The sequence below is a fragment of the Channa argus genome, chromosome 2, assembly GCF_033026475.1.
Source record: "Channa argus isolate prfri chromosome 2, Channa argus male v1.0, whole genome shotgun sequence".
Taxonomy (NCBI): domain Eukaryota; kingdom Metazoa; phylum Chordata; class Actinopteri; order Anabantiformes; family Channidae; genus Channa; species Channa argus.
The window spans coordinates 21,637,354-21,663,293 of NC_090198.1; the positions used below are offsets into that span (position 1 = coordinate 21,637,354).

The window sequence follows — 25,940 nt, forward strand, 5'->3', positions numbered from 1 at the left end:
TTAAAACCTTAGTTTAGCTTCAACTTGTTGATATTAATACATTTTTGAAGACTACGCTCACAACAAAAACATAGAAGCTCTCTTGCTGCCGCCGAATTTCAATTCTGTGTGTTAGCCCTTTTGGATGGAAACAAATGCTGATCAACCATTTGCATCATGGAGCAGCTACTGTGACATCAAAAACAGGCCAGGAAGTTATGGAAGAAAGGAAATATTGGGCCAGAAATCAGATTCCCAACAGTTTTTCCTGTGGAAAATGCTAATGCACGGTGCCAAAAATAAATCAAAGTGACAAAGAAGGAGGGTGGGGGAATACATGGAAAGGATCTTGTGGCTAAAGTTCTGATGAAGTTAACCATAGCATCTCTTCTTGCCCAGGTCTTTTGTTTCCTTTCTGAATAATTTCTTTTTACACTGACTTGGATGTGTTACAAAGCTTTGCCCTTAATGTGCATTATGAGAAAATGGTTTCAGCAGACCCGACCACAAGCTTTCTCTTGGTCTCTGTCTTTCTCTCGCTCTCTGTCTGTCTTTGTTATTGTCTCTATCGCTCGCTCGCTCTCTCACTCACACTCTCTCTCTCTCTCACTCTCTGAGGAAAGGGGATGGGGTGTTAGGGCCTTGTTGCTGAAAAGATGGGCTAAAAGGATCTGTTCTGAGACTTTCTAAGACTAAAGACTCCACAAAAATAATAATGTTCATGCTGCCTCAGAGCTCCATGATGATGTGGAAGTAAATAAAACTCTCTCTACTTTAGTCTAAAACATAGATTTTTCTTTTCTCTTGACCTACACATAGTTTTCAATGTGGTTGAGAATACTTATTGAACTAGTGGCAGACTTTCCTATTCCTCCAAACAGCATAGTGTCCTATCCTCCCCAGGAGTGTCCACAGGAACCTTTACTCAGTCTATTTTTACTATAACCACAGCAGAGACTACTAAAGTTAAAAATTGACTTTAAGGAAAAAAACATCTAATCTGAATTTACCATCTGCTTGTTCTTTCATGCTTAATGAATTAACACACATTTTTGAAACAACTGTTGAAGGCAATGGAAGCATCTTGCTCAGTCTGTAATTGCACCTAAGAAATCTCTGGACGTTTATAAGCAAAGTGCAGCTCCATTGAGGAAAGCCCAGAAATCTCAGAGCTAAGAGAATAAAGCCAAAGAAAGAACCGGCTGCAATAATCACTTTTTTGAATGGGACTAAAAAAGAGAAATCTTCTGAAATGATAGAGAAAGCCTGTGGTTTGGCCCATGTGGTAAATTTCCCATGAGCCTCTATGACAATCTGAGGGGATAGCCACTCTGGCACACGCCACCCGCCCACACACACACAAACATACACACACACAGATTGCCGTTTCTTCCTGGCTGTACGGGTGTAGAAACCTCTGGGAGAAGGATGGCCCGAGGGAGGATGAGTGACAGGAGATGGGTGAGGAATAGACTGAGGAGGACCAGGGAAAGACGGGAGGAGTTGTCATGTCTGACGAAAAGTAACACAGTTTTTCCACTCGCCAGGATGTCTGTAAGGTTTACAAAAGCTTTAGGAGAGTGAAATGACATTGTGGAACGTGGATTAAAGAGCAAAAAAACATTTTTCAAAATGATGAATATTTGCTTTTGCTAGAATATTATATAACCGCAATTAATGAGCCTGTAGGCTGCATACAAATATACACAGATGACTTCAGAACCCTCCCATCTTGTGTTCTGTTCATATGCAACTAATTTCCAAAAGAGATTTACGTTTGCTGTCAAACTGTGTTGGCAGAGTCACATGCTCTCACCGCGTTGTAAAGTCAGAGGGAGAAGGTCAGGGTGGACAGCCAGGCACATGACTTCTCTGCTGGAGACTGGGGTTTGCTTCCCATCAAAGTTGACTTTTTTAATATTTACCATGCTCACAACGTTTCTCCTAACCTTAACGAAGTGTTTTAGTTTTCCAACCTAAACCATAATGTACTTACCATGACCACAGTGTTTCCCTAACTCTAACCCAGAGCTTTGAGTTGCTTCAACACAACCCTAGAGAACGTAATTATGCTTTAATTGTGAGGACTGTTTGTTGCAAGGGCAAATTAAAAACATTGACCGTAAACATTTTGCAGTAACAATTAACATTGGTGTCTTAAAAGAAATGCCCAAACGATGGCAAAAATAAATAAAAATAACCAAAAACAAAAACAAAAACTTGGGCCCTACATTTCCTTGGAAGTGTTTGCATATTAGATATGTATGAACACAGACTGTAGAAGACATTGTTGGACACTACCCACACACAGGCACATGTACGCTTATGGTTTTGTTTTTTGTGTCGGCAAAGAGAAAGGGTTTATGTCCTTGGTTAGGGGTGGGGTTGAGGGTAAAATGGGAAGGTACAATGATCCTCCTCATCTTCAGCAAAGCTAAATTTATTGGTTACCATCTGCAGGGTGGAGGAGTTTGGGGTTGTGGCCAGGCCAAAGAAAGGCTTCTAATTAAACAGTCATCATTATCAACTTGTGGTCAGCGATCAACATCCCCAACACTGGTTCTCCAAGATGAACGTGGAATCATTCAGGCTTTCCTTGAAGCCCATGCTGGACTGAATTAGAATAGAAGAAACAGTGGAGAAAAGTGCTAGCGAGAATGTTTTTTTTTTTCGCTCTCTTGGCAGAACAGGCAGCATGAGGCCCTGTGCCATATCCACTCAGGTTTAAACAATTACCCGACATCAGAGAAACCAGTAGAGCCTCAGTGCTGGCACAACCGTCGTGCTTTTGACTGCTGTACTTCAGGCCATGGTTTCAGACATGGCCAAGTGTCACATGTAAGCAGAGCTTTCGATAATTTCAATTAGTGTAAGAGGGTGTGCCTGCAGTATCTGTATCACTGCTTCTGGAGCAGCTTCCTATGAGGTTGACAGCCCCTTAATATAGTATTTCATGGTTTGATGTGTGAGTGACACAGAGGCGCTCCAAGAGGATGGCAAAATGGTTTATTAGGACCTAATTAGAGCCCTGTGATTAAAGGGGAAGTGACTGTGATTAGGAGACCTGCAGATGATGGGGGAAACATGGATGAGTATTCAGAGGAGAAAAGCACAGTATGCATTAGCCCATGTGTGTTTTGCGTGTGTGCGCGCACCTTTGTAGAATATGTGATCTCTACAGAGTCGCCTTGGAGCAGTTGTGTTATGATATCATCTTTACAGCAGATCTCCGCAGAGGAGCTTCACTACTTAAGCTATTAGGCACAAAATGCATAAATGAATGTGCTGGTGAAGCTCTGCAGCTGATGTGTTTTTGCAAGTATATGTGCATATGTATGTTTCAGAAAATTGACGTGCAACTCTCGTATCTAAGACATCATTAAACAAAAATGAAGATGACCCGTTTTTTTTTTTTTTTTTTTTTTTCTTTGCTTAATTTTAATGATTTCAGTCCACCATGTACATGCAATGCTGTGGACTTTCACAGCCAATTGAACATGAAACCATGAGGAATGTTCTGCAAAGTCAGGTCTACTTTGGGAAGCTTAGCGCACTTGCAAAGAATCACACATTCTTGTGAACATCAGAGTGTGTACTGTTTAATGAAAATGTTAAATGGTGGTATTATTATAAGTCTCCATCAATGAAGAGATTACCATTGGATTTTCTTTTTTTTTTTTTCGCCTCACAAACTTCTAACTTTTTCAGATATGTGATAGCCACTGCCATTAGAAATCATTTATGGGAGTGTTCTGATGGCAGGAGATTGTCAGCCGGGCCTTGCGATTTTACAATTTCACAACTGACTTCCTCCTTAAAATGACACTGGCTTACCTGCCTATTACTCCCTTTGATTTCTACAGTACATGCTTCTGCGCTCTGAGAGGTATTCATAATAAGCTTAAACTGCACTGGCTTCATTGCTAAAGGTTGCTTATCTCGTGGCTATTCAAGAGAAAGAAGGGTAATATTTTTTCCAATTTCGACATTTTACTGTTAGACCACACTCTGCCGAAAACCACATTTGGAGGACTGTTGTGGAGAGCAGACATGCACACACATGGATATATGGACACATACCAGCACACATGCATTTACACAAGTGCACACACACTGTCCATGACTGTTCTTTAAAAACATTATTTTTGCCATTTAAAAAATGAAACGGTACAGCTGCAGATTTTTATTTTTTTTTTTAGGTGGATGGAAGTCAAATATTTCAGCACATTCATTTCTGTTTTATTTAGTATACATTTTAACTCATATTTCTAAAGGTTGTGGGAACCAGTCTGCTAGCTTTATTTAAAAGTCTGCTTGACTCATTCAATTGAATTCTGTGTCTGTTATATCCAAAGAAAAATCCTGAAAAGTGTTTTTCTTTTATTACATTGATCATACAGTACTTACCTTGCAGCACTTACTTCAAGTTTGGACATGCAGTTTAATCTATTTATATTTTCATTTTGTCCCAGTGGAATGTTCAAAGCATACCCAGCCTCACAATGTATACTCATATGTAATGCTAGACATACTTGAAAACTAGTTTGTGGTGAATGGTAGTGGCCATGAAGGGCCCTCTCTCTTTTGCTTGGACCAATGTCAGTTTTACTTGTAGAATAATGTGAAGCATGTGTTGGGCAAGTTAAAAAAAGGTGTGCTTACATGATCACCATGTTTTCTCTGAACCACCTGGATGGTAGTATTATTCTACTATTATCTGTATAGCTGCCTATAGTTTCTTTCTCCGGCACTTCGGATGCATGCTGTTCTTCGTCAGTCCTTTTTACGAGCTCTGCAAAGACACCTGAAGGTGTTTGCCTAAGCCCAAAGTGTAGCAAACAGAAGCCAACCAGACACTTGAACAGAAAAACTAAACCATAATGAGTAGCAGACTTTAAATACACATAATCTGTAGGTGCAAAGTGTTTGTTTGAACTGTAGCTTTCTCCAGCATCTAACAGTGTGCAGTAGTCTTGTACTGTAAGCCTAAACACTCCCCAGCGCCTCTGACTGTAGCCTGAGCCTGCTGAGTCCCAGTTTTACTGCGGCTTGCCCCATGCTGTAATAGGCTCCCAGGACATGATGGGAATATAATAACTCCTTGATGATGTTTTTCTTACCCCCCTCATTCTCCACTAAATGTAAAATGTGCCTAGAAACATGGCATATATGGCACAGGTTGTGATGTCAGTTGTTATTGCTGGACATGCAAACCAGTAAATTTTGGATTATTTTCCACAATCTGCTGTGCATGGTGCATTATGTCACAAAGGCCACATTGTTAGTTGGGTGTAGGGCAGTGTTGTGTCTCTCGCTCTTTCCCTTGTTTTGTGCATTGCTTGGCCACCTTCTGTGCTTCCAGTCCAGACTACAGCCCTGCTTTATGCCCGTTTCCTTTCCTTGTGCTGCAATCAATGGACAATGGGCCCATAGGATGGCTTACATAATGAGAAAATCATGCATTAAAAAGTGTGCAAACTAATGGCCAATAATTTTATCCGGAGTTGTTTTCCCCCGTGTAATTTGATTATGTGCAAATGTACCGTGGATATCTTGGCAATATTCTAATATTACATTTGGATATTCCTCATTATGGGGTGTGTGTTCATTTATACTGATGACATATGTTGGATGTATGCTCGGTCTGTCATGAGATTAACTGTGATGAGTTTCATTCCTTTGCTATAAAACTCTGAGTCCAACATTGCTTTTGTTCAGTGCAGTATGGAATGGGAGAGTGTCTGATAGAAAGCCTCCTGTTTTTCCACTAATTAAATTTGCCACTAACATATGCTGGCAGGAGCCTCTTACCTTGTTTGACTTATTTATTGCCTGACTGTAGAGGTAATTTGACCTTTCATTTTAAAGGTTCTTTTTTAATCCAGAAAAGGAGTGTTAAACTCAATTATACCAGTGATCAGTGACTCAAACACTACATTTGTTTCCTCTGAGGGGACAAGCCAACTACAGCCCTGCTCTTAGCTCCTTGTCCTTTACCCCTGGCCCTTTCACTCCCGCAGGGCAACAGGGAGGGGGAGAGGTAAATTAGGAGAGAGAGAAATGGGGATGGGGGGCAGGAGGGAGACATGAGTGAGATGAGAAAGGAAGAATGGAGGAAGAGAGAGGGAGAGAGGAAAGTGCCCTACAGTTCCTGCCATGTCACTGGAGATTTGTGTCCTCCTTTTAAATCATTTCCCTCTTTAGAAGATTAAGAAAGCAGGAATATTCTCAAACTGATCATTTTCCCTCCCCCTAAATGGACTAATTTGCATTTGCAAATGCGGATATTAATTGTGGGTTTCAAAAAGAAAAAAGACAAATGACCTCTGCAACTGTAAATAAAAAGTAAAACAGAGGTTATAATGTTAATTGTTAAAATGGCTGTACTGGGGCCAGTGGAGCCACAGCAAACCATATGCCCCATCAGATTTACACCACGCTCATATAATCTGCAGTATAGGCTTATTTTTTTATTTATATGGCCCCTAAATCTTAATCAAGATTTCAGTCATTTTTTGCTCAGGTAAATTAAGTTGTCATGTGTGCCTGCTCCCTTTTTGTCAGTCATTTATTTTGTTTAGTATTGCAGCGAAAAAGAAAAATGGAACACTTTTCAGACATTGGTTTTTAACAGGAGACACGCGCAGTAAAAAGCTGTTATACTGTAGAGTACAGTATTATATGAAGAGAAGATGAAGAGTAATTTTCCTACATGGAATATGAAAGTTCAATATAGTCCTTTCTTTTTTTCTGAGAACACCACAGTCCATTTAAGACTTTCCTTAGTCTGTAACACGCTACAAAGGTTTCCCACATGTCCTTAGTTACAGTTGTCTGCCTGCTATTTGCTGAGGTCACCACTAAAATAATTATTTGTCAACTTAAGCCTGCCTTTGCAAATGGAAAAATGTGCAGCGGTAACACAAGTCACTGGCGGAGGAGGCCACTATCAAATAGTACATCTCTGCTTCTCCTGGAACAAGGAAAACACAGAATAATTTGCGGACACCAATGCCTTGTTGTAACCTGATCATTTATGGATCAGTTGTTTCCTTTCTGGTTTAATTCACCATGTGATTGATTTTCAGTGCTGTACTGTTGGAAAATATCCACGCTAAACCGTGCCTGAAATGGGGAATCATTTGAATACAGATGCTTACGGCTTAGGCCTTGTCACTGGAAACCACTTGGAGCCAGGAGACAATTGCAGGTTGATTATGTTGCTTCTGACAGAAGTTGCAAGTCCTTTGTACAAGGCAGAGATATTTGCATCTAAATGCTTATTGTAGATATCTAAACAGCATAAAGACTGATTGTAAATGCCAGCTGTTGGGCTGTACTCGGGAATAAAAAAAAGATTTTCAATAAGGGAAATTGGGCTGGAAATGAGGAAATTATTTTCAAACAGTGGAGCTGAAATCAATAAGTAGGAAATGGCAGCGTTTGTTGTGGTGGTTGTAGTTGTCATTTTTACTGAGCGTGTTTGTACAATCACATATGAATCTATTTACAGTTAGCGCTGTATTCTGTAATCTAGCTGGTGGAAATACATTGTTGATATTTATGTGCTATTCTTTCCTTACTGCTGCAGGTTGTAAGCAGATTCTCTTCCTGTAACCAAATATTTCCTCCCTAATAAATATGCATGTTTTATGTTTGCCATATTTCCTTCTTTTGATCATATTTTGTTTACAGGTATTTGAGACTGTTGAAACATGTCATTGCAGCCTTTATGATGTTGGTGTGTGTGTGTGGACGTATTTGTATGTGCACTCTGTTCCGTATGTACAGTAAGTGCAGTAATATATGTGGGTGTATGTGTGTGTGTTTCTGCCTGGTGCCCAGAGCAGAGTGATGCCCCTGCTGATTCTGTTCCTCCAGCTCTTTGTCCTGCAGCACTCAGTGTGTCTGCCTCCTCAGGAGACTGGCAGGCTTCTCTAGTGTGGCTCCACAAAGGCCCACCCTCCTTTGAGGTGTTAAAAACTTCCATTTATGCATCTCCCTGGACAAAAAAGCACCAAGCCCATTTGAGTCCAGTAGCAACACAGGCAGACATTGTGGCCACGCTTCTCTAGCACTCATTTCACAGATTCTAAAACCAGTATGTGGTGAACAGGATTTGAGGGGCTAAAGTGCCCCGCGAGGGCCAGGCGATAAGAGGGGAGAAACGCCACCACGCAGTAAACTAGAAGATGGGTCCAGGAAAATAAACACATTACCTGGGAGAGAGGGAGAGACTTGTTTTCATACCCCTGCCCCCAACATACAAAAATACACAAACCCCACAGTGGATAAGAAAGCGACAGAAAAAGAAAGAATGAAAGAAGGACGGAAAGAAAGAAATGAAAATGTGTGTATATCTTTCGGAAGTTAAGAAAAGAGGTCTCAGTGTGCAAAATGACAAGCCTATTCTGTGTTCTCTGTCTTCAGTCTTTGGAGTGATAAATATGTGAGGAATCAAAGAGAATTGATAGGCTGCACACCCGCCTGTTGGGAGCACTGGGGACTGAATGCCGTCCACCGTGGAGGAAAACATTCTCAACCCAGTTGCTGACTAAATAAACTGTTATTCTTGTTATTTGACACAGAAAAAAACAAAAACCAAAACAAAGACAGATAATGTATTTGCCGGGCAGCACACAAAACTCGTTCAGCCACAGCAATGTACTATTTGCATTAGACTTTTACTCGTAGCAAACTGGGCAGAATAACAGCTGCTCAAGGATGGATTGTTCTTTTTTTTCCCCTGCCTTATCTGACACTACTGCACTTCAGCTCTGCCAAAATATGGTCAGTGTTTTACTCTAAACAAAGATATTTTAACTGGAGTGACACTCGGGTAGTCATTCCCGACACGTCACAGCGAGACTCTAGTCTGTTGTAGTTCACTGTCAGGAGAGGATCAGTCAGAGACAGAAAAACGCAGTTTAAAAGAGGCAAGAGGGTGGAGATAAAAAGAGAAGAAGGGGATATTTGTAGGGCTGTGACAGTTAACAGTGTGCTGGAGTATGAAACAGCTGTTGGTGACCGACCTGTTTCCAGCACTAAATAACCAAATGATGTGGTGGATCTCTTGTAGACATTCAGCTTGTCTTTCTAACAACACAGCTCCTGGCACTTTATTTATTTTGTCCATAGCTGTCTAAGGTTTATCACACTAGTAGGAAATAAATACATTTATGAGCTGACAATGACTTCACTAATCCTGTCTGACATAAACTGGTCCGTGCCAATATGTCCACATTCTACCTGAACTCCAGCGGTTTCCTGACCAGTAATGTTCTCTCATTCCAGCTATGGATATTACTCGCTGCATGGAGACTGTCATTTCATATTTCACAGATGATGCTACTGCAGAGAGGATTGACTGTATGGAACTGGATATTTAACAGACAATCACATGTGTTCAATTACTGCATCAGACATTTCTGGGCCAGAATGTTCTGCGTTTCACCCCCACATTCACCACCATCAGCCCCTCCTCCTCTTCCCATTTCCCTATTTCCCCTGAGACCACTGTTATAGCCCCACCTCATTGCATCCCAAACTCTCCCATGCGGTCCCCAGCCTGACTGACTGTGTGGCTGCTGCTTCTGCAGAGATAACCACACCGAATCCAGGTAGGGAGCAGTGTGCTGATGGCATAGATTACCTCTATTGTCAAAATAACTAACTCTGCAGAATTCCTACTTTAGCTTGTTTGGACGCAGGAGAAAGTGAGGATTTGGAATGGAGGATTGGGAGGATATATTTTTTTAACATGTTGCAGATCTGGATGAATTCCAAACTGAAGTTGAGGTACAAGCTTTAGCTTGCCTCACAAGAAAAAATGAACATACTGTGTGTGCCTACCTGCACACCTGTATGTAGTAAACATATAAACGTACATATTACACACACATACATTAAACACAATTTAAATTTGACCAACTTAAATAGTTATAATACAATATGGAGCTAACAGTGCATGAATTAGGCCCAACTTCATCATTGCTAAACATTTACATGAACAAATTTGTCTGGAATTTGAAGCTTTGCTTGATTTGAAAGTAACATTTTCTGATGTGGAAGTAAAAGTGCTGTGCTCCATGCACTGTACAATTCCATCAGACTTACACTATGTTTGATCTGTAATACAAAGATACATCAGACATTTTTATGTGGGAGGGTTTAGGAACCAGTGAATGGGTTAACCAGCCATTTCACTCACTGGATTGTTGCAGAACTGTGGCATTTTAATTTAGAGTGTGTAATTGTGTGTTTGACCGACACCAAATATCATGAAAAAGTATGGATTTTAAAACCATATGGGTCACGGATGTTTATAACAGTTGATGCTCTCTATTTTATTTCACCACAGTTTCATCAAACATGAGCCACACAAGCCACACAAGACTACAGACCTCTTTGCTGTTTGTTTTCATGTCTCTCTGTCTGCAAATTATCTGAAAGAAATTCAGTGCTAAAAATTATGCTATAATTTTTGACTTGGCCTCACTGCATGTTGAGTCTTTCATGGCAGCGTGTGTGTGTGTGTGTGTGTGTGTGTGTGTGTGTGTGTGTGTGTAGTATGACTAGCCAAAGCTAAAGAAAAGGCCACTCTTTGACAGAAATACCACAGGTGCCTCTGTCTCTGCTCCTTTCATGTCAGCTTTCATGTCATCAGTCTATTTGACTTTTTACAGAGTAGCCCTCCAGGAAATTCTGTGTAATTACATATTTTACCAGAAATCATTTGTCGATTTGTCCCTCACTCTAACTTATTTTAAAATCCAATGCATCTCCCCCGCTCTTGCTAACAGTTTCTGTCTCTTCCAAAGTAAAACAACAACAAAGATAATAATAAGAGGACATTTTGTTTACAAAAATGTGGTGAAACTAATCTTTTGAATTGGGGGTGCACTGCAATTGTGTTTTAATAAGTGCTCGATGCTCTAATTAGGAAAGGCCAAGGCCTGCTTTATGTTTCATGTCTGTAGGTCTAATTCACAGCAGGGAAAGAGCTGCTATGTGCAGCTACAATAGGCTGGTTGACACTGACTCTTACTACACCACAGGGATTTTCTACATTCGCTTCATTATAATATAATTTGGGTTTGCTCATTATTTGCAATCATAAATTCTTTTGTTTTTTTTGGTCCCATCAGACAAATAATTAACGATAATATCCAATGAATAATGGAAAATACAGTTCTCCATGTATTATTTACCTCATTGTTATCACTTAACATCAGATTATGATTTCAAAGGTTTTTTAATGTCTTCTCTCTGTGATTATCAGAGAACTGATTTGTTTAGGCACAACAGGAATTAAGCCTTTTGACAGATGTTTAAAAAAAACTCTTACTGAATAAAAAAACACTCAGTACTCAAGTAAACAAGTACAAGTATTTGCTTAAAAAATACTCTGGTACAATTAGAAGTACTTCTTTACAAAAGTACATGCTTTGAAATTCACTTTAAGTACAAAAGTACAGTAGTCAACTACAAAAACAATATATTCTAAGGAATATTGAATAACAATAAATAACATGATATATGATAACATAAATCTGGAAGTCTTATTCAGATTTATTTAACACATTCTCAAAGATACATTTATGGCAGAGAAAAGGCCAAAGTTACTTGGCAACTTGTGTGGACAAAAATGACACAGCTGGTTTTGTTTGAACAGTTTTTAACCACTTTTTGTACTAACAGGTGATAAATCTATAGTAGTACATTGTAAGCTATTGGTTAGTAGATGTATCAAGAATCTTTATCTGAAAAAGTTACTAATGACTATAGCTGTAAAATAAATACAGTGGAGAAAATTATTATAGTAAATTATTTGCTCCGAATTGTAGTAGAGTAAAAGTGAAAGTAGCTTAAAATGAAAAGTACCACAAAATTGTATTTAAACACAATATTTGAGTAAATCTACTTGGTCACTTAACACCTCTGGGGATTGTTGTGGAGAATGAAAAGCTCCTAATATCACTTAATAGTGTGTGTATGTGTGTGAATACAGGAGTGGGCGGTTGCAGCTAGAGCATAGTTCAGAACAGAGAAATGTGTGTTTAGCGCCATTTGAGAGGCAGACATAGACTTTAAACTCAGAGGTGCTATTCATGTAACAGCGTTTTATTCAGCTGGGGTCACCTGGGTCCCCACTCCCCCATTGTCATCTCCAGGCTCAAGGATACCGCATTCAGACCTGCCTGCAACTCCTGCCTTTATCTGGCTCGCTCTGTTAGCCCTCCAGCCTCCCACGCTGCAGACTCTGTACTGTGGTCTAACAACAATGCAGTGGTAGTCAGTAAATTTATCTGGTCTTGTTGTTGGTGGCTTATTGGCCCTGGCGATGGGAGACTGAGGTGCTGTAGTGCAAATTAGTGACAGCTCAGTTAAGCGTGACCTTAAAAAACCCTTGGCCTTGTTTAATTGGCACTGCTGGCGCGGACTAATTGTATAAATCAGCTGGTAATGAGACCTCAGCTTATTGTAAAAAAACAAGATAATTTGAGAAAATGAACATAAACGAGCTTGCAGCATTTTGCCCCTGAATCTCAATGGGTTGATCATTGAATTATTTTATCACTATTGTCATTGCTTCTTATCTGTAGGTGCATTTAATATGGAATTTGATGCCTCTGTACTTCCCCGGTTACGTGTGCATTCTCTAACGGAGCTCGTAAGTTGCAGTCCTTCGGCAGACGTGCTGAAACTAGCAGAGCATGGCCCCTAAATAAATCATTAGCAGGCAGTGCTTGAAGAAGGAAAGCAAAATTAAATAAAACAACTGCTTTATATGAAAGCTGTTTATTAGTGGAATCTGCCAACTGGAAGACAGATTGATGAGGTATCAGACAAGTGGGTTTTAAACATTGTCTAGAATGAATTCCTGTTGGTGACAGCTGTGAGGACTGGAGGTCAGACACTAACAAAGCTGTTTTAGCTCCACTGTGGAGACTCTGACCCTCCGCCAACAGACACTATGGCCCCAATTCTCTTCCTCTTGTTCTGTCTGTGTTTGTTCTGATGTAGGTAAATACACTTATCTAAGATCCATGTTGACTTTAACCATGTTCCAAATTCACTTTTTTTTTCTTTGCAAACTGAAGCTAACGACACAATAGTTATTACTAACAATGACATGGTGTCATTGTTGGTAAGGACGCACAAAAGAATTCATTTCTGTTCTTTTTTGCTTACGTTTCAGGTTATTTACATGAATTCTAAATCAACCGACCAGTGATCGCTGGGAACTGGGGATTCAGTCTTTCAGTTTTTGTAAGTATCAATTTGCCTTTTCAGCTATTTATGTCTTGCCACATGTCTCATACACTCCCGCTGTCTTTCACCCACATTGAACACCTGCATCAAATGAGGTGGACAATTAGATAGGTGCACAATGTAGGCACAATTACTTACAGTATATAGGCACAAAGTTATAAGCAGGCCTTTGAAGGATTAGACCTAAATGGTATATAAACGCTTTACAGAATATCTTTTGCCAAAACACATCAACTTTTAATAAAATGTAATTTTTAAATTATTTTCTGCTGACCTAAAACTGCTAGATAAAGATCAAGTAAAACATTCTCATTGTATATTTACCAATGTCAAGAATACAATTATTTAGAGAACTACAGTTTTGCTCATTCTGTAGGCAAACCTACAGTAAACACGGGAAGAGCATAACGGTAGCTTTACATCAGTACAAAACTAGATCTGAGATGTAAAATGGCAAACGCAGGCAATAATTATCACAAAATAACAAGATGACAATTCCAAACTAACCCTGTAGATACTATAAAAATCTATATTTTTTACAAAAGCACATATGTTTAACCCAGGTGTGAGTCACAGTATAACTCTGGTCATATACCAAAATACCAGATTAAAGGAATTTAGGTGAAAATTTTTCAAAGCAATATAGTAAGATCACTGCCATGAAATGTGGCATTTTGCTTAAAAAAACAGAGTAGAGAATACTGCATTCCTCTCTGCATCAATATAATATTACCTTAACAATCTTTGCTCAGCTGTTGCTCGTGCAGGTTTTCTAATAAAAATTTATCTTGGATATTAAGCAAATAAAGGTGAGAAACTTAGTTGGTGTTATTCTTTTCTTCCAAATGTCAGTTGGAGATATCATGGGAGTCATATTAATGTGGTTGAGAAGCTCTTCAATATCAGCTTGGAAATGTCTCTGTGAATTCAAAGTTCATGGCCATTTACCATTGTTTAATCATGCCATCTCACGTCACACGCGGTCTTCTGCTCGGATGAACATGCACCTGTCTACTAGTGAGCTGCCACTGCTACTGCATGGTAATGTTGTTAGTTACAGTATATGTGAATGGACTGACATGTAAAATGGTCTTACTACTACAGTCAGGTCATACTCTGTGGATTTTCAAAAAATAAAAATTAATCAAAGTCTGTTCAAGTGCTATGTAGTAAATAAACTCAGACAAAGATTATTTATTCTTGCTGCAACACTTTATACTAGCTGCAACATCTTATTTTTAATACCTTACACTAAACGTTAGGTGGTTTAAAAATGTCACCATCGTTTCACTAAGACAATTTAAAATGCAGATCAGCCTAGCAACATAAACTGGGTTTAGGTAAAATTTTTAAAACGTTTGTTTAGACTTGAAGAGGGAATATGAATAATTTTGGGTATCTAGTTTTATTCAGGTGCTCAACTGAAAGTGTTTTCTATTCTGTACCGATTGGACAGCTTGCAGAAGTTGGCCAATGGGCCAAATAGAGCAGCTTTAAAACTTCCCAGCTAACCTGAGCCACGAATGTAACAGGAGAGTCGTTGGGCATGACTTGTGGGTTTGCAGAACCAAAATGGAGGTTCATGTACTGATGACCACATGTAGTGTTAGGGATCTTTTGGGAGAGTCCCGATAAAGTCTCTGGGAGAGTTGGAAAATTTCTGGAAAGTCTGGTGTCAGCAGAACAGACAGAGATGTGAGATTTAGTTTTTGTGTGATTTCTTCTGCATACATTCATTGCTAATGTCTACAGGTACCTGCTGATCCAGCTAAAAACGGTCCTTCTTAGGTTGTTAATAAATTGACCCCTGCCATTTTAATAATGTAGATTAAAGTATGTGTTGTTATGTTATCGGGCCAAATCAGTGTTATCAGGCATCTGTGAGTTTTATATAAACTCAAGTTATAAAGTTATTTCTAAAGTTATTTAGCAGTAGTGTACTTGCATTCATTGCCATATCACTCTACTGAGACATCCTCATACAAAATCAACATCCATTGACCTACAGGTTTAATTAATCTGAAAAAGCATGACAGGAAGTAATTTAGTTTGTCTGGAGCACTTATATACAACAAGTTTAATTACACTTGTGCAATCTCATTCGGAAACACCTGAGGATACATTAGACCATCTGAATAGGCCATATACACACTTTGTTAGTATGTACCATTTATTTAATAAGCAGCAGTCACACTGCCTCACAGCTCTCAGCCCACTATGGCTGCACCACTGAAGGGAAGGATGCGGGGGAGCCACTTTGTCAGAAATTAAATAAACAGCACTTCACCATAAAATGAAATTAAATAACCTCTGAATGGTTATTCTTCATCTATTATTTATCAAATGGGCCTCTTCAGTCCACTGACCCTGCAGTGATTATGGTCAATATGTTGCTAAACACGAACCGCTCGACAAAGAGTGCCTAACAAAGATTTAAATTTCATCAGCCTCAATTACTTCAGAGGATCCCAGTGCAAATTAGGAAAACTAATTGTTGCACATGCCATTACCTGGCAAGAATGTGGAAAACCCACCTGAACTTTATCAATCTTCCTAAACCCTGCATTCATTTAATAGCTTGCTCTCTGTATTATTCATGGATAACTCATTTTGAAGTGGTTAAACTGAACTACGCTTTAACTGTTGGCAATTTGTTTAGGAGGGGTGTTGTCTGGGCTCTCTTTACAGTGGCTGATTAAGTATGATCCATCACATGAAAAGTGATTCATGCGAGTTGGCTGCTGTCCTGCTTCTCAAGATATGTTCCTTTGCACTATAGGACAGAGTTTCACCTAGTAGCTATATACAGCACAAAACAGAACCAGAGAACATGCCATTAATCTTCTTGCTACCCCAGCTGTGGAAAGTAATGCATAACTAAAAGTCCGGTAAAATGAATTCATGATTTCAACCATGAACTTTTCTCCCAAAACGCCATGAATCGTCTCCAACTGATAATGCACCACGACCCTGGAGTGTGAAATCCCTGTTGCGTTGAGAGTAGCCAGTTAATTGATTCACAAATTATTTAAAGTTTGTGGTGCCCAGGGGAGTGCTAGGATCTAATGACGGCCCATTTTGAAAGAGTTAGAAAAAAAAAAAAAATCTTCTCAGGCAGGCCAGTTTTAAATTGTGATAGTGAGTTAACAAGTCTAATCTGAGCCCCACAGGATAGTTGGTGTCCAGTGTTGTGTTGATAGATGGTTGTTTTTAATTGGTATCTCATTCTAAATAGAAGATGCAATTTAATAATATTTTATGCCTTTTTTGAGATGCTGTGTTCCTCCTCTTCTCTCAGAAAGCATTCAATATAAATCTGTTTGTAACGCAGATATAAAAACAGACATTTCACACAGAAGCAGTTTGCAAATGCTATTGTTTCTGAGTTGTGTAATTTGTCAGTATGACAGCTATTGTGGCAGATTGTTCTGTTAAATCCCAAATTAATGGGGCTGTGACTGAATTGGACAGGGTTAAATGTTGTTACTCTGTTACTACCTACAACTCTCGAGCAGGAAGGATGAGCATTACTCTCCCCCGTGGCATGTGTGATATTGCAAAGAAAAGGTGACCATAATCAAGAAAATAAATAAATTCAGAGTCTTGTGGTAAGACTTAGACGAAGTGAAAACTGGCCATTTTGTGCAGAAGAGGCTCATCTAATAGTGTACACACTGTATGTTCCATCGCTTTTTACTTGAAAGTTGTTGGATCCCTGCGTTAATAAGAAGAAGCCTCTAATCTCGACTCATTAGCAACTGCTGTCATTCAGACACACGGTGTCGGCCTGATTTAAATAAAATAAAATGAAGATAGTTGTTTCTGGTCCCTTGGCTTCACTCATTGCCATAAACATATGCTCTGTGCCCCGCTTCTTTCCATCTTATTTATGACTTTAATTTGTTGTGTGGGCTGCACAAGAAATCAAATTTAATCCAATCCTCCCAGGGACCCTGTCATATAATAACATGGTAATTTCTGTGTATCCTTTTGAAAAATGAGGAAATTAATTCTTCCTGACATGTTCTAATTATTCCAGTGTGAACGGCGGATGGGCTCCCCTCCTTCCTCCCCATCCCCCCAGCCCCCTAAGTGTCAGTTGCCGACGGGTGGCGAGGTGCTAATGCTGACCAGCAGTGCGTTTAATTTGAAACATGAGCAGACACCTTTCAACACACCTTCCTAATGTTGGAGTGGCTCACACAAATTAATTCACTACTCATCTGGCAGCTCTGACTGAGATGTGTGCGAGTGTGTGTGCAAGTGTACGTGTACATGTAGAGTGTGTGTACATTTGGGGATGAGGTCAATGGGACACCAGTGCCATTAGTAAAGGTAACATAAGGTGTGTCTGTGTGTGTGCTACCATGTAGGTGTATTTGCATATATGTCAGTGTGTGTGGACATGTGCTGGACCAGGTATCACCTTATTTCATGTGACTGGGTGTTGAGTTGGTGTAATGCTGTCTGTTGGGATGTTGGGATTGCTTGGACAGCTCTTTCTTTTTTTTTTCCTCCCTGGATCTCCCCTTCTCTCGAACCTTTTCACACATCCCCCTGCTCCACTGAGAGCTCTGAAAGGCTTATTTAATTAGACTGTCATCAGGCAGTCTTTAGCTTATCACTTCAATGTACATATGGGACACTACTGGCAGAGAAGTTGTGGAAAAAATATGTTGTGTTCAAAACTTAGTCTTTAATTTCCAATGGCGTTTTTTAAATATCAGGCTGTTACAGACCCAACATTTTGTACAGTAATAATTATTATTAACATAAAACTGGCTTGGAAAATAAATAAAAGGTTGTGATCTATTAAAATGTTGGACAAAATAAAAATAATGAATTAAAATAAATAGTAATGTTATATTCTGACTACCCAGCGCGGTATACATGCAGGCTTCAGAGGGAAGAAATGTGTTTCCACTCCAATTATGTACAGTATCTAAGCAGCTGAGACAGGACGAGAAAAAATAAACAATCAAAATTTAGTGAACTTTGGAGTCAGGTCAAAACCACAAAGCTGTAATTGATCTGGTGTGTGTGTGCGTGTGCCTCTGTGTGTGTGTGTTGTCTCTGGGTTGTAGAACAGAAGGTTCTTAGCTGTGGCGTCATGGTAGAGGAGGAAAGAACATGGCTTTGTGAGCGGTGGGTGGGTCCCCCCATGACTCAGAGAAGGGAGAGAGGCGTCAACATGGCCGCCCGGCCCACGGGGATTAAAATGCCCCCCCACCCCCCGCCCCACACCCTGCAGGGTAAATCACTGCCATTTTGGATCCATGTGGAGGGAGCAAATGCACTCTCCATCACTGTGGAAGAACTGAGACATAAGCCACCAGTTAGGCTGTCACTGTAGCAGCTCTGTGGGTAGATCTACTTCATAAGCTTGTTTCCACTGAGTACAGTAGAGTGTTCTGAGTCCCGCTGTACTTTCTTAAGAAGACTGAAGTTCCTGGATCAGTGCAGACTCTCGCCCTCTCTATCCTCATCTTTAGATATTGCTACTATGTTTTCAGAGAAAACTGGTGTGCAGTTGCTGGTGGGATGTGTGTAGCCAACTTCTGTATCTTGGTGTGCACTGCGCTCTATGTGAGGATGTTAATGACTGAAGGCTGAGAGTTCCACCTCGTGCCAAGACCCACATGGCTGCTGGCGGTGCATTAAATCAGCAGTCAATTTGACTGGAAGTTTGAAATCTGGGCTAGGTTAAGGGGATGTGCTGAAGCCGTGTTAATAGCTAGCTTGTTGTCCATATGGTACTGCTTTAATAGAGCACATTTGTTGCAGATGGTGGGAGACTTGGTTAGGCAGAGGCAGCTTTTGGCAGACGCTCATTCTTCGAAAGGGCTGCCGTGCTGCTCAGACTGGTACGGGCCAACTTAGTGATGTCTATCCTCCCTACTTCACCCTCTCCGAACAGCCTGCCCTTGAATTGCAGCCTAACCTTAATTTAAAGACATTCTAGTTTTTGCGTGTGTGTGTGTGCATTCAGAGAAGAGCAAATACAATGTGGCTCAGTCACTTTTTCCTCAGTTTGGCCAATTGCTTTCCAAACCGCACTTTTGCTTCCACGGGCTAAGTTCAGTTGTTTCTGACCACAATGGGACTGTAGACAGCAGGCACAGCTGAGGAAACACAAGCACACAGAGAGCGAAAGAACAAGGGTTATGGAATATGACCAAAGATAAAGATAGAAACAGAGCATGGACTAATCTATTTCGTTTTCTCTTCTGCTACTTAACTGTTTTAGCAAGCCAGCTGAAGGATGCAGGTGCTAGTAAAATAAACACACATTGAGATAATAAATAAGACTATTCTGTTTATCCCGCACCTTGTTATAAATATATAATTTCTTTTGTAACAAACTTGATATTGTTTCCGTTCCTCTTCCTAATGCTTGAACTAAGGTATGTAAATGTGTACAAAAAATTTGTGATATCAACTTAGAGTGGATTGTTTTAGTTTGTGCCTGGCGAAGAGTATGTGTGCTTTTTGCACTCAGATAAGTGAGGAGACACGCTTGATCTGCTCTGCTCTGTTTGACGGTTGTTTTCTCACGTTGTCACTGGCTTGGTGTGCTGTGATGTGGTGATGGTATTATGTGCGCTGGGCCTAGCTGAGTGGAGAAAAGAGCAGAGCTGTAGTGCCCCTGGCTATGCCACTCCCGCCTCCCCAGACACCTTATTGTGAGAAAAGTCTCAGCTGAGCCCTCTGGGCCTTGTGGATCCACTGCCTCGCTAAGTGCTGGCCAGACTGAAAGGCACAGTGTCCTTGGGCCCGGCTCATTCTTTCCATTCTCTCAGAGGCTTTTGTCTCACAAGCCAAGAGAGCAAGAGGAGAAAATGCCAAATTACACCCATGTCACCAAAACTTAAGGTGTTTAGAGGCTGAGATGTCATTTGCTGTTTTGGTTTGTGTTATTCAAGATGATATGCAGGTGCAAGTGTTTTAACAGAGGTTCAGAAAAGCATTTTTTTTTTCCTAATGGTGTTAAAAAGCAGTTATTTTCATAGCAGGAATTTGATCTGTGGACTGTGTGTGTGGATCTGTGAAGCTCTTGAATTTAAAAGTTATGAAACTGAATAAAAGAACGTTGGAGTGATGAAATGTTGCAGTACAATGACCTGTTTTACTGCTAAAAAATATTTTTGCAAGATGCCTTTTCAGTGCCTGAGTATCTCTAAAAGGCAAGTTGTGAGAGCTTCATCCACTGACAAAAGTTCCACTTGCGAATGTGTTCACTGCAATCGCTGCTCAGTTTTACCACTTAAAACACGTGAGACCTAATCAATTTCCACCCAATCTTAGCACAATAAAAGCGTATTTTATACAGACCAATAACATAGGCTAATGGAAACCTGTTGTAAGTAATTTTTAGCAACGTGTCGCCAGTATTTTGTGGGCAAGGCTTCTGAACGACCCCTGCAAGCGGTGACATCATGACCACATCCCTTTGCCTCATTGGCGCAGTGACTCCCAGCTTGCGTCCTTTGCGGCCGGGCTCCCAGAAACCACAGCACCCTCGCCACACATGGGCTGCATCTGGACCACCGTTGGCTACTCTGAACAGACTGGGGCTGCATCTGTGGTTACAGTGCTGGATGTACATGTATATATCTGCACACAGCCATGGAAAAAGACGGTATAGAGATCAGTAGGCAGAGTTTATTTGATGCAAACATATCATCAGGCCCTCAGTGCAAACCAATGTTGTATGCAAATCCACTCCCCTCCATGAAAAGAGGTATAATTAATGATGTCAGTTCATAAAAAGAGAGGATGGGTTCGTAGCCATTTTTCTGCTTTAATTAAAGACATGCCTTATTATAGGAGTACGATGAATGCTCTATGTGTTTTCTTTCACTCTATTTCTCTTTCTCTTCTCTTTTTCCTTGTTCTTCTTTATGATTGTCACTCGTTTCATAGTGAAAATGGTTCTCTGTGATTTCTCCTGCCAGAACCCCACACGCAGACATGGAGGGCTTTCTTCGTAGCAGCTTTTTACTGAGGTTAGTTTCATTTCCGTTGTTGCCATTCAGGAACACAGGTCGGGCAGGGGTGGTAGTGGGCTAACAGGGGTTAAACTTTCTGACAGATTGTTAGCTTTAGACTTTGTCCTGTGTGTGCCTATGTGTCTGTATATTTGAACAATGTCTAACATGTATTCCAACATATTAACCCAAGCTGTGTGTTATCATTGTGTTCATGTGTTCATGTGCGTGCCTGACTGGCATGCTCACTGATCAGTCACCAGTCAGACTGAAACCACACATCCACAGCTTGAGGGACACATACAGATGAGCTTTTTCTTTCTTCCTCTGTCGTTTACAGCTTTAAGAACCTGCTTTCTGTGTCTTCAAACTGCATGCTTTTGTCTGACCACTCTCCCCGTACGCCCTCCCTTATTAACCACCCTAATAATCATGGATGTCGGGGCAAAGCCATCCCTGGTGTATTGGCCTTCTGGTGTTCTGTTGTTTCCTGTTGTGTTATGTGTTTGTATTCAACATACCATAAAGATTCAGATTTTTGTCTTTACCCTTCCTGTGATTCTAATTAAAAAATTTTGCTGTCATTACACACAGAGGAAGTAAATAAGAGAGCGTATTTACCATTGGCTCCTTTCCTAGTCAACCACCTTCTCTAGGCTCCAGTGTTGCTCCCTAATTAGGGTTGGCTCATTAGAAGCCACAGCAGCAGCATCTGCCTTTCAAAGCTGCTGTCAGCCAAACTTTACTAAAGCTAATGAATCCTCTTTGATTTCTTTTTCAAAAGGTCACTTATTTGATTAAATTAACAGCATTTTTTTTTTCTCTCAGAACTGTTGGGGGCATTTTAAAGAAAGGACAATTTGATACCATTACTCTCTCTAGTCAAAATGTCCTTCAGGGATTCAATAGGAAAATTTCTCATGTATTTAACTTTTTTAAAATTTATCTTTAAAATTCAAACATTTAAAGAGATTTGAGTGCCATGTATGAACGCTTCAGATAAAAAAGGTCTGAAAAAATTAGAACCAAAGTTTATCCTGGAGAATTATACTTTAGAAATTACACTCACAAGGACCTTTCACATTTATAACTTCTTTTCATTTTAATTATATTTAACAAATTGAAAGAACTATTGATAATGTACATATACCATTAATATATTTAAATAGCTGATATAATTGCTGTTTGCTGCACTAAACAAATAAACTATGAAATGCAAATTCAAAAGGATTTGTTTGAGCATTTATCAGGTACAAGCTTATTTGGTGTTATAAATCTACTTTAGTTTGACAGGAGCTATTCAGGCATAAAACACGCAAAATTTTAGTTTGCACACCACCTATGCTCATTTCCACTTGCTTTGGAGGAATGCTAAAGGTAATTGAAGTGGATTTAACCCGAACTACCTGGACTAAAGATGTTCTGTATCCTGTTTGTTGGAGTGGCACAGTATAGTGAAAGAAGCTAAGTGTTAAATGTAAATTATGTACTTTGCTATGTAACTGGAAAAAAGGGGGGAGTAGGGGGTGGGCTTGTTAAAAATATAAAAGCATATTTCAAATACACCAGGGAGATTTTTACTTGAAATACGGAGAGAGAGAGAGAGAGAGAGACACACACACACACACACACACACACACACACACACACACACACACACACACACACACAGACACACACACACACACACGACCTTTGACCTTGGCTGTTTCTCAACAATTTGCTTTTGTTCTCATAGCTGTGAGAAAACACTGTGATTATTCTAAGTAAACACATTACTGCAGTGCTAATCCACATCCCTCTGTCAATGCCTGTTTTAATTAAAGGAGAAGCGCCAGTAGAAAGATATCACGCACTCTAGCTGGAGATTGGAGAGGCCTCAACAATCAGGCCAAGATTAAAGGCAGTCTTTGCTTCAGGGTTAGCCCTTTTGCTTGGATAAGACTTGTGTCCTGGAGTGGGCCAAGGGCTGGGGGAGGGGGGATAACGGGGGGGGTGAAAGGGATAGAAATATGGGTTGGATGGATGTGGCAGTTAGACATTCCTCCAGTGAAGAAGTATCTTTTCTGAAGGAACTGAATTAGGTCAAAGGGGGCTTTCTGAACATGCTCATACATATCTGGTTTGTGTACAGATGGTATTGACTTTTTATTCTGTACTTCATATCTCAGTAATTCAACGGGTGGGCCTTTCGTTTTTGTAATGAGTCAAGAGTTTGGTTTTGAGTCATACATGTAGTGAGCTTCAAAAGCTGCAGCAGTGCTTCCTAATGCACCTGATACATGGCCATTGTAAAAAATGCATCAAACTCTTTAGATGTGATGGGGAAAAAGCTAAACTCCATATTTTATGTACAAGTCAAAGCCTTTGTACTGTCTTAAAGAAAATAATGCCTGTCTGTTTAAAGTTCTCCATATTTATCAAACAAAAATATTTTTAAAGTTCTCTGAACCCCAATATACAATGTGCACATAGTCTTTAATAGACAACTGCTCATGGTCGTGTTATTGTAAGCCTCACAGTTTTGCCTGAGAAGATGTGTTTTCATTTTGGATCAATTTTTTATGTTTATGGAAGGCGTTTAACAGGTTTTTGTTTGTGTAGTCAAAGAGACTGAGAAAATGAGAGTGAGAATAAGAGAGAAAGGGGAAGGAAGAGAGACAGAGATGTGAACACAGACAGAGAGAGAGAGAAAGAGAGAGAGATGAGCAAAGAGAGAGAAGGGGAGAGAGAGATCTTCAGCCTGTCTACTCCCAGTGGGCAGGACCTCCCCCTACATTTCTGCCATTATTTGATGTAATGAAAGGAGAAAGTGTGTAACATTGAGATTGTTAATTAATTTAGTCTAACAAGATGAAGATAAATGAAACCCACTGAAGGTTGACTAGGCTAAGGGGCCCACTTAGCATTCCTCCTGCCCTCGGGCACTGTCTCTCTTACTCCTTTACAATGGAGCGCAGCTAATAGGTGCAGCACTGTGTTTGTACAACCCTGCTGAGCTCTCGCCCAGCAAGTTTAGATGTGGAACTTTTTGACAAAATATTTTTAATTTCCACCTCAATTTATCACAATCTACTCTCAGGGATATTTTAATTTCCAAATGGCTGAGATGCATTTCTAATGCAGTCAGTTTTGGAGCGCAGATATGCAATTATCTAATTGATTCATCTTGACATGTTAGACAAGGTTCAGTTGACATACATAAGTAGTGAAATAAATTGACTTTTACATGTATGTATAAAGACACTGATCAAATAATAATAAATTATTCTTTCAGGAACTATTTTATTATATTCTGCCTGTGAAGGTTAAATATATACAGTATATATGTATATGCTACAGTATTTTTCTGAAATGGAGGGAGGTTATATAAATAGCGATTCTTTCCAGCAACTATGTGGCCCCTTTACATGAGCCTGTGTGACTCCCAGCCTTTCACCATATGAATAGTTCTTGTCTAATGCGGCTTTGGGGCTATTTGAGCGGCAAAAGAGACAAAAAGCAGAAAGGACAGTTGTCTTCATCCACAGCCCCTACATCAAATCAGTAGTCTATCGTGGTTCTTCCCCAGTGGACACTTTGTACAGGACCCTTATGGCAGCACAGACCAATCATTATGGCACCCATTCTTTGCTCCTTTAGTTCTCAAGTCATCAACAATGGGTTGTTGATTGTATGGAAAACAGCAGAACAATTATGTCCTCTGTTTTGGTGGCAGGGCAGCGTTTTAAAGTGCAATCCCCGATAATGGCCTCATTATTGTTATTCTTGGAGCAGGCCTCAGGAGAAAGACGTAGCCGCTTGAAGTACGTCATTATTTCGTAAATTTCGATTAGCTCATCATGCTGTCTCCTGGCAAACAGAATCATAGCTAATTAAAAGTGAGTGAGCACTCTTGCCTGTGACTTAAAAGGTAGCACTCGATGGGCTGTTAATATAAAAAAAAGAAGTGGGGGGGAAAAAAAAGGGAGGATTAGAGCTGTTACCCTAGTAACTCTAACTTCCATCTGTGAAGGAACAATGAACTTGTGTTCCTCCACCACCTTTGCTTGAAAAAACAGAAACCAAGGAAGTGAGTGTTCTGAAAGGACAAGACCCTATTTAACAACAAAGTGGGACCCAGGCCTAACAGGTTCTTTGGTGCGAGTTGTTAGGCGAGATCACTGGGGGATAGAGGAGCAGTAAGGTCAACATGTAATTCTATGACAGCGAAGGTCATCTGAGAGGTTTACAACAGCAGTTTGCTTCCAGAGTCCATTTGTCTTCCCAAGAAACGAAAACTCGAGGGTGACCATTTTAAAAATTGTAAAAGAAAACGAGACTGACCAAAAACACAGCCAAATAAAAGTCTCCTTGTGATAAAAGGAGTAAGATGCCCCACAGCCAAAAAAAAGTGTATACATTTCCTCAGCTGATTAAATAAACAAAACCAAGATGCCAAAGAGCTGGACCAATTAGATGGAGCTGTCAGAAGTAGTGTGAATCCTCTCTTGCATTTCTTTTGCTAATACAACTGATTTGGCATTGCTTTCTCACACCTTAACTCTGTTAGAAACATGAACTCACACAGTGTACAAAAAACTTAAACACCTAATATTTGAGCAATGCACTCTTGACTTACACAAACTGCTGCAAAAAAGCATTTTTCAACTTCTTTTCTAGGTTTTCGTTTTATTAAACAGAAGGAATTGTTGTCTC

The 25,940-nt window shown here is 40.0% G+C and overlaps 1 protein-coding gene across 13 annotated transcripts in view; it reads left to right on the forward strand.

Moving 5' to 3' along the window:
* Positions 1–25,940, forward strand: part of sox6 (SRY-box transcription factor 6) — a 138,715-nt gene that overhangs the window by 9,488 nt on the left and 103,287 nt on the right. For 9 of the 13 annotated variants that reach the window (XM_067496401.1, XM_067496399.1, XM_067496404.1 and 6 more), the window contains exons 2-3: positions 13,181–13,251; positions 21,210–21,260. In XM_067496401.1, coding sequence (XP_067352502.1) covers positions 21,226–21,260 — 35 coding nt within the window. In that variant the 5' untranslated portion in view covers positions 13,181–13,251; positions 21,210–21,225. The remainder of the gene's footprint in view (positions 1–13,180; positions 13,252–21,209; positions 21,261–25,940) is intronic. The other 4 variants (XM_067496408.1, XM_067496407.1, XM_067496405.1 and 1 more) reach the window with 1 other exon arrangement.